This window comes from Chrysochloris asiatica, unplaced genomic scaffold (assembly GCF_000296735.1).
Source record: "Chrysochloris asiatica unplaced genomic scaffold, ChrAsi1.0 scaffold00116, whole genome shotgun sequence".
NCBI lineage: Eukaryota > Metazoa > Chordata > Mammalia > Afrosoricida > Chrysochloridae > Chrysochloris > Chrysochloris asiatica.
In genome coordinates this window covers 8057598-8067726 of record NW_006408634.1, presented here as the reverse complement: position 1 = coordinate 8067726, position 10129 = coordinate 8057598, and the positions used below count along the sequence as shown (strand labels likewise).

General features: G+C 43.7%; 1 protein-coding gene across 1 annotated transcript; it reads left to right on the top strand.

The window, feature by feature from the left end:
• The first annotated feature begins 97 nt into the window (after nt 1-97).
• ELSPBP1 (epididymal sperm binding protein 1) lies at nt 98-7553 on the top strand. Its single transcript, XM_006868227.1, has 5 exons — nt 98-176; nt 4486-4614; nt 5394-5540; nt 6698-6853; nt 7396-7553. Exons 1-5 carry the CDS (start codon nt 98-100, stop codon nt 7551-7553), a joined length of 669 nt encoding a protein of 222 aa, XP_006868289.1.
• Nucleotides 7554-10129: the final 2576 nt, after the last annotated feature.

Below are 10129 nucleotides of genomic sequence, written 5' to 3'. Positions count from 1 at the left end.
TTGACATGCATGATCTCATATGTGGAGTTAGTCGGACAAGGATGTAGGGTGCCAAATTATTGTCTACCTTCAATACAGAGAGAAGCGGCCAGCCACAATGAAGCGGTGGTCCAGTTACCTATTGGGATGGACTGCCTTTCTCCTCTATACCTCTGAGACAAATGGAGGTGAGTACAGTGGGCAACCACAGGGAGGATTTTCAATCCAAAACCAAACCCCCTGCCTTTGAATCTCATAGCGACTCATAGTGACCCGAAAGAGCAGAGTAGCACCGCCCCATAGGGTTTCCAAGGCCATGAGCCTTCATGGAAGCAGACTGCTACATCTTTCTCCTGTGGTGGGTGGGGTTGGTGGGCTGAAAACGCCAACCTTTTGGTTTGCAGCCATTGTGCCACCAGAATCTTAGGGGAGAATTTAGGAATAGCAAAAGAATGGGGGGAGTAAATGAGTCTTGGAGGCAAACAGTGAGACCATTCAATAAAAATCTTAGACAAACCTAGGGCTTAGACCCTGGATCTACCATTTATTTCCAGATTGACCCTGACTTGAAATCAGTTCCCAGGCTGTGAAAGGGGCCTAGTAGCCTTTACCTCCCATGGTCATTTTGAAGAGTAAATTGTACCAATGAGATGAGTCCCTTGCATAATATTCAACCCAGGGTAAGGGGTTGTGACTACGTTGTTGTTGTTAAGGGAAGTTGATCGGTTCTGACTCATAGTGACCCTGTATAGGGTTTCTGAGGAGTGGCTGATGGGCTTGAACCACCGACCTCATGGCTATCAGTCCAGTGCTTATCCTATAACACCACACCAGGAGTCTAAGGGGATGTGACTATGCTAATTAAAACAAAACAAAACAAGAAGTTGCTGTGTAGTTGATTTCAACTCATGCTGACCCACTTGTGTTGCAGAGCAGAACTACACTCAATTGCCAGACCCTTTTCTTCCAAGGCATCTCTGGGTAGGTTTGAAATACCAACCTTTCAGTCAACAATCAAGGGCTTGATTATTTGCACCACTCAGGGACTCCAAGTTCATTAAGAAGGGGCCTACAGAATTCCAGTGAACTGAGCCTTTAGATCCCAAATAGGATGCCTCCTTTCCCTTCTTAATATATCCATTTGATGAGTCCATTTCAACTCATAACCACCCCATGTGACAGAGGAGAACTGCTTCTACGGTTTTCTAGCCTGTGCTCTCTATAAGAGCAGATGAACAGGCCTTTCTCCTGCCCTGAGTGGGCTCGAACCATGACTTCCTGGTTAGCAGTCAAGTGCTTAACCTTTGCACCACCAGGGATCCAATAGAGAGAAAGCAGGGAATAGAACTTTCTCACAGAGTTTTCATGACTGTAATCTTTATGGGATGATGTGTGTATCAGAACAACAACAAAAACCAGTGTTATCCAGTAAATTTGGACTCATAGTGACTCTATCTAGAGGTTTCTGATGCTGTAAACCTTTACTCAAGCAGAAACCTTCAGCTTTCTCCCTCAGAGCTGCTGGTGGGTTTGAACTGCCAACTTTTTTTTTTTTAATTCAAGGTTTTTATTGTGGATTGAGTGAAAGTTTACAGGGCACATCATCAGTTTCACATTCAACCATTCATATAACTTGTTTCATTACATTGATTATAATCCCCTCCATATATACCATCAGTTAACAGTGTTTCTCTCTATCCTCTTTAGCTTTTTTGTTTGTTTGTTTGTTTTGTTTTTTGGGGGGGGAAAAACTTTGCCTTTTTGGAATTTACAGTCTCGGCTTTTAGGGAAGGTTTTTACATTTGTCTGTGGGTATCCAGGGCTCATGTATGGAATTACTAACAAGCATAACCGAATAATCAGATGAGGGACAGTTTGCTATGTCTGCTAGGTGGCTAAAGTCTGATCCTCAGAACCTATGGTTTGGATGGTCTGCAACGCTTGGACCCACAGGGCCTCGAACTCCTGACCGGGTCTGTACGGTCTGCAACAGATTCCCCCTTATTTATTATTTGTTTAAGGGATGAACTGCCAACTTTGAAGTTAGCAGTCCAGTGCGTATCCTCCAGTGCCAACAAGGCTCCTTTATAGACTCTCCTAACTCTAGAGTAAAGAAGTCAGTTTGAGGACTAAGGTGCCTGACTTAAGCCATGGTATTTAGAAGAACCTCACTTGAAGGCACTTAACAACAACATAGACATGTGAAAGCCGGACAATGAATAAGGAAGACCATAGAAGAATTCATGCATTTGAGTTATGGTGTTATAGAAGAATATTAAAAGTTCTATGGACTGCCAGAAGAACAAACAAATCTGTGCTGGAAGAAATACAGACAGAATGCGCCTTAAAAGCCAGGATGGCCAGACTTTGTCTCCCATATTTCAGCCATCTTCTCAGGAGGGACCATCATGCTTTGTAAAGAGAAGGGTCAGCGAAAAAGAGGAAGACTCTCAAGGAGATGGATTGGCACTGGGGCAGCAGCAATGGGCTCAAAGGGAACAATTGTGAGGACAGTGTAGGATCAGGCAGTGCTTCGTTTGTTTTATATATACATATATATGAGCTCTGGTAGCGTAGTGGTTACGAATCGGGCTGCGAACCTAAAGGTCAGCGGTTCGAAACTACCAGCTGCTCCGCGGGAGAAAGATGAGGCTTTCTACTCCCGTAAAGATTTACACCCTCGGAAACCCTGTACAGGGTCGCTATGGGTCGGAACCGACTCGACGGCACGTAACAACAACAACAACATATATATATATATATATTGTATAAGGTTTCCAAGGAGCGGCTGGTGAGCTTGAACCACCGACCTTGTGGTTGAAACCTACTTTGCAGTCCAGTGCATTAACCCACAGCGCCATACTAGGACTCTTTTGAGAGGCATAGAGGTGGAATATGATATGTTACTGATGGATTCCTAAATGTATCAACCCCATTGTTACTGTTAGGTGCCGTTGAATTGGTTTAGACTCTTATGAACTCCTATGTACAACAAAACAAAAACTGACCTGGTCCTCTGCCAGCCTCACCATCTTTGCTGTGTTGGGACCATTGTTACAGCCGCTGTGTTAATCCATCTAGTTGAGGATCTGCTTCTTTGAACTGACCCTCTACTTTACCAAGTGTGCGATCCCTCTCCAAGGATTAGTCCCTCCTGATAACACGTCCAAAGTATGTGGGATGAAATCTTGCCATCCTGGATTCTAAGGAGCATGCTTTGAGGAATATACTTCTTCCAAGACCATAGTTTAAAGGTATCAACTCATCTTCAGTCTTCTACGATGTCCCGCTTTCACGTGCATAGGAAAGGAGTGGAAACATCATGGCTTGGGTCAGGTGCATCTCAGTCATAAGGTGATATCTTTGCCCTTTAACAATTCACAGAAGTCTTTTGCAGCAGATATGACCCATACAATTTTTTGTTTAATTTCTTGATTGCTGCTTCCATGGTCTTGATTGTAACTGCAAATAAAATGAAATCCTTGACCCATGGTGGGGCTCAGAGATGGAGGAGTGACTCTTCCAATCTCACCTACCTATTAAGAGTCACCTGTTGCCTTTGAATTATTTCCAACTTGTGGCGCCCCCATGTGTCACAGAGTAGAATTGCTCCATAGGGTTTTCTTGGTAGTAATCTGGTAGTGTAGTGGTTATGAATTGGGTTTATAATCTTCATGACCAGCAGTTCGAAACTACCAGCTGTTCCGTGGGAGAAAGAGGAGGCTTTCTGCTTCCATAAAGATTTACAGCCTCGGAAACCCTGTACAGGGTTGCGATGAGTCGGAACCGACTCCACGGCACATCACCACCACCACCACCACCACCACCGCTATTCATAAGGTTTTCAGTGGCTAAACATTCAGAAATAGCCTGCCTCTCCTACTTCCTAGTCTGTCTTAGACTCAAAGCTCCACTGAAACCCATCCACCCTGAGAAGTTTAATGACAAGATAAAAGTTTAGATGAGGAACTTGAGTTTTTGTTGATGGTGAAACAGTTCAGAAAAGGATGTTCAGAAAGGCCGCACAACTTGAAGACTGTAATCAATGTTACAGAGTTGTATATGCTGAAATTGTCAAATTGATGTTACACTGTGTCTATCGTAACACACACACCCAAATTTTTAAAGACAAAAATCAACAAGACATAGTCCTAGCCCCAAAAGTGGGGGAAAGGATTTGGCCAGAGAGGTCTGTGTTTCAAAATTATTGAATGTTGTGCTCCTTCATTTTCTAACATGATCTTGTGATCCACTAAAAGGTATCCTTGTGTGATAGACAGACACATTCCTCATTCTGAAAAACAATGGCTTGGAGGCAGTTTGCCTTGGTTGCCTTTATCATTGGTCAAACTCTTTTCCAATCCACTGTCTTTATGTGTCATTAAGAAGCTGGATGCCAAGCTTACATATGTAGCCTTCCGACCACCAGAAGAACCAAATAAGGTCTCATTCTTGGCTCATACATTGTGATTAATCCCCGTTTGTGCTTTGTCCTTTCAGGTAAAGACTCATGCGTCTTTCCCTTCATCTATAAAGGGACTACGTATTTTTCATGCATCAAAACCAATAGCTTATCTCCTTGGTGTGCAACCAGAGCAGTTTACGATGGAAATTGGAAGCACTGTGAAAAGGAAGGTAAGAGGCGTCATATGTCCCCAATCAGGAGAGTTCTTAAAATGATGGATGCAAAAGAGTATGTATGAAGTGTATATAGTGTAATATTTAGACAAATGATAAATACGGGTGTGTGCATTCAAATCTCTGGAAGGCCAAATGTTGAATGTGAATAATGAAGACTAACATCAGTCATGTTGAAAATAGCATCCTCAGGAAAGATCCCTGATGGCACAGTGGGTTAAGCATTGAGCTGCTAACAGAAAGGACGGGGGTTCCAATCCACCAGCTGCTCTATAGGAGAAAGATGTAGCAGTGTGCTTGTGTAAAGATCACAGCCACTGGGTGGATCAAAAACAATGATCTTTTGATTAGCAGTCAAGTTTAACCACTATTCCACTAGGCACGGACTAAAATTCACTAGATGTTTGATGACATGAATATATCCAGTCTCGTCCACATCAGACATCTGTCCAGAACTTTGATGACTTTGAAGATTGATGAACTGATGGAACAACCTGAGTTGAGCCCCTCAAGGATGGCTTTCCCTACAGACTGCCCACAATGCATCTTTCCCTACTGATTAGCCAAGATGCAGCCTTCTCTATAGATTACCCACAGTACAACTTCCCATATAAATTACCCATGATACAACTTTCCCTACAAATTACTCATACAGATATGCCTACAATTTTCCTTACAGATTACTCACACAGATTACCCACAACGCATCTTTCCATACAAATTATCCATGATGCGACCTTCCCTACAAACTACCCATGATGCATCTTTCCCTGTAGATTACCCACGATGCATCTTCCCTTTTGTCTATCACGGAAAGTCCTTTAAAAGCTGCACCACGGAAGGCAGCTGGTTGGGAAAACTGTGGTGCTCAGTGACGTCCAGTTTTGATGAGAAGCAGCAGTGGAAATACTGTGAAACAAATGGTGAGATGTTGGACTCTGATGAAGACCAAGGATGGGGGATGAATGGGGAAGGAGATGAACAAGGTAGAGAGCCAAGCAACTAGAGAAGGAACTAGGAACCAAGTGCCTTCTAAGAGATCACACTGTGGCAACCATGAGAGATAGGAATGTCCAAGCACCATCTTCTCTTGAGTCAGACCTGAGAGCCTCCTGTGTAGGATTTCAATCTTAGAAATTCATAGACAACAGCATGGATGGACCCTGAATGCATTTTGCTAAGCAAAAGAAGCCAGCTGAAAAGATCATACCCATTCTTAGGGAAGTCCAGAATAGGGAAATCTATAGAGACAGAAAGTAGATTAGAGATTGCTCAGGGCTAAAGGAAGACACCTCATGCCACCATGGTTAATTTAACTGTAACTCTTTATGGAAGTAGATTGACACTTCATTCTCCCACAGAGCCACTGAGTGGGTTTGAACCGCCAACCTTTTGGTTAGCAGTTGAGCACTTACCAGCTTTCTAATCACTTATAGTTAACAAATTATAGGCAGTGGACGTGGTCTAGTTAATGTTGGTGCAACAGTTAAATATTGGGTTACCGATAGTTAAGCGCTCGACTGAAGTTTCAAACCCACTCAAAGGTCCTGGAGATCTGTGTTCATAAAGATAGTTGTTGTTGTTGTTGTAAAGTACTCTTGAGTCGAATCCGACCCATAGCGACCCTGTATAGGGGTTCCAAGGAGCAGCTGGTGAGCTTGAAGCACTTAGACAATTTTATGGGGAGGTTCTACTCTGTCACATGGCGTCGATCATGAGTTGAAATTGACCCAAGAGCACGTAACAACAACATATTTAACAACAGAGAGCTTTCCAAGGGTAGACGTATGAGGTGCTTCAAAAAGCTCATGAAAAACATCCATTATCTTTTCCTTCCATTTCCCACAAACATCTTGAATCCTCCTCATAAAAATATAGGTATTTTGAAAACATACCTTATGGGGTTTGAGAACATAGAAACAGACACAATAGACACCAAACTACAAAATGGAAATAAGGGGAGTTTCAAGGAAGTATTGCCTTTAATGGGATCATGTCTGGCACAGAGTCTGTGTGAAATGAATGGAAGCCCATCTCACCTTCCTTTCCTGATCTGACATTTGTCTGTGCTCGTTTTCAGAATACGGGGGAAATTCTTTCAGCAAGCCCTGCATTTTCCCCTCCACCTACAGAAACGACCTCATCACTGAGTGCATTGACAATGAAAACCACCTCTGGTGCCCCACCACAGAGAATATGGACAAGGATGGAGAGTGGAGCATCTGTGCAGATACCAGTAAACTGGGAGAGGGTTCCAGAGCTGGCTGGGGCAGATAATCCATTCATTGACTCAGTGTACAAGTGTCCCAGGGCTGCCATCACAAAACACCACAAATCATGTGACTTAAAAAATAACAGAAATGCTTTGTCTTGTCTCACAGTTCAAGGCAAGAAATCTAAGTCAGGTGTCAGCCCCACTGATGTCTTCTGAAGGCTCTGAGCAGAGAATTTGTTCCATGCCTCTGTCCTATTTCTGGTGATGATCCTTCGCATTCCTTGAATCACTCCAGTTGTCACGTGGCCATCTTCCTTCTGTGTCTGTTTCTTCTCTTTCATAAAGACAAGGAACCATGGTGGTTCACAAGGGGGAAGGAGAATCAAATTCAAAATATGCAGAAGGCTGATTCCTGTGAGGCAGAGGTCGGACATGCCTCTACCCCTCAACCTTCTTTATCCTATTCTGACACCAAATCTATTCCATGGTACTTTACATCTCTGCTGGGTTTGATCATCTGTTACAAAGAAGCAGTCTGTCTAATTCAATTCTTCTCCCAATAGGAATCACCTCACTGGTTTTTGGCCCTCCCTGTCACTTCCCATTCAACTATAAGAACAAGAATTATTTCAACTGCACAACCAAAGGATCAAAGGAGAACTTTTTATGGTGTGCCACGTCTTACAACTATGACCAGGACCACACCTGGGTATATTGCTAATGTGAAGGTGAGATCAGGGAGCTGTCCCTGTGGTGCCGTGGAAGAAAGACCTGGCAATCTGCTTCTGTTCCCATTACAGCCAAGAAAGCTCTCTAGGGCAGTTCTACTCTGTGCCACAAGGGGGGCACCTTGAGCCAGAACCGACTGGATGGCACCAAAAACCAACAACAGGGAGACAGGGGAGGGAGTATGGTCAACTTCACTTCAGTAAACTGCTTCCTCTGACTTCCAATTGTGTCTCAAAAATCAGTACAAAGTTGCTGTTCCCCCTCACGCTGTGTTTGAAGCCAATTTGCTCATTCCCTAAATGCTGACCTTTGGTTTTCTTTTCAAAGGAAGACAAACATCTCCAGAAGACTTCCATGTGAAGGCGGAGACTGGAACCTGGTTCACCTCTCCATCACCTCTCTCAAGCTCAGAGAATGACCTTTAGAAATACCCTCTCCACCGTCTTGTGGAATCACTTGGTTAAATGTGGCATAACCCCCCAATAAAGGAGTCTGGAATTAATTCTGGGGGCTGCCTTTTCTGCTTCCTAGAATGAGAGAAGAGGGGTCCTCATGGCTCAAAAGCTAAGCACTCGGCTGCTGACTAAAGGTATGCGGTTCGAACCCAGGAGAAAGATGTGACGGCAGCTTCGTTGCCGCTGTGTGCCATCACATCGGGCCAATCCAGTCAATTTTCCTAAATTCATACTTCCTACAGTCCATGTTCCAATTTTTAATGAATGTTTGCAGCTGTTTCTCCTCATTTTGAGTTGAGCCCCATTAGCAAATGAGGGTCCTGAAAGCTTTACTCCATTCCCATCATCACGGTCAACTCTACTTTGAGGAGGCAGCTCTGCCCCAGAGGCACTTTGAGTGTCTTCCAATCTGAGGGGCTCATTTTCCAGAGCTTGATCTGACAGTATTCTCGTGTTCTTCATCGTGTATCAGTATTCAATACACTGGTGCTGACAGTGTTCCACTGGTATTCATAAGGTTTTCAGCGACTAAATGTTCAGAAGTAGTCCATCTCTCCTTCCTAGCCTGTCTTAGTCTGAAAGCTCAGATTGTCCACCATGGGTAGCCCTGCTGGCATTTAAAATACCCATGGCATAACTTCCAGAATCACAGCAACACGCAAGCCACCACAGAACAACAAACTGACAGGTAGACGACTAGGTATACATCCAAAATAACTGAAAGCAGGTACTCAACCAATATAATTGTGCATGAATGGAATGATTCTACCAGCACTCTACGCAAAAGTCAAAAGGTGGCAACAATCCAAATGTACATCAACCAATGAATGGATAGATAAAATACAATAATATTGGTGGTGGTGGCTGTGTGCCGTGGAGTCGGTTCTGACTCATAGCGACTCTGTACAGGGTTTCCGAAGCTGTAAATCTTTACGGGAGCAGAACGCCTCATCTTTCTCCCACGGAACAGCTGGTAGTTTCAAACTGCTGACCTTGCGGTTTGCAGCCTGATTCATAACCACTACACTACCAGAGCTCCTTATAATAATGGTATCCATAAAAAGAAATGAGATACTGACAGGTGCTGAAATATGAATGAGCCTTGAAAACTTTGTGAACTTAATTGTTCGCTTTTGGGAAAATACATTTATACTTGGGATTCTCCACCCTACCAATCCCAAAATATATCCCCTGGCATCCACCTGAGCCCTGGTGTGGTGCTGTAGGATAAGCACTGGATTGGTAACCACAAAGTCAACAGTTTAAAACCACGGGCTGCTTTCAGAAACCCTATACAGGGTCACTATGAGTTGGAACCGACTCAATGGCACACAACAACAATAACATTGACCCAGTATCTCCAACCAGTGGCCCAGCCCAGAGAGCATTTTTCACAACCTCAGAGTCCCCAATGCACTGCTTCACAGAAGAAAAATAAAACAGAGGAGAAGGAGGAAGGAGGAGAAGAAACTAAAATAAGGAAGGAAAGATACATCTGGACTTGCATGGTAGAACCTTAAAGATCCAAAAGGCCAATTTAATTTGTGCCCCTAGACTGGGGTTCTGGTGTGGAGCAGAATCAGCACTGGACTGCTAACCACAAGGTCGGCGGTACAAAGCCACCAGCTTTGTACAGGATCACTAAGAGTCGGAACCGACTTGGCAGCACTTCACAACACCAACCAGACAAGGGAGCAGGTTAAAGAGGAAATCAGCATTTCCAATAATAAAACGAAGGCTAAGACCTCATGCCTTCATCCATGATGAAGAGTTGGACAAATCTAAGAGCAAAACACTTTGAAACCACAAGACACCTCACAATATGGATGAACCTGGAGGACATTATGCTGAGTGAAATTGTTGTTGTTGTTGTTATGTGCCATTGAGTCGGTTCCGACCCATAGCAACCCTGTATAGGGTTTCCAAGGGTGTAAATCCTTACGGGAGTAGAAAGCCTCATCTTTCTCCCGCGGAGCAGCTGGTAGTTTCGAACCGCTGACCTTTAGGTTTGCAGCCCGATTCGTAACCACTATGCTACAATCACAAAAAGACAAATCTATGAGGCCACTTTTGTAAAAAGTTAAGGAAAGTTTTTTGTGTTTTTTTTTTTTTT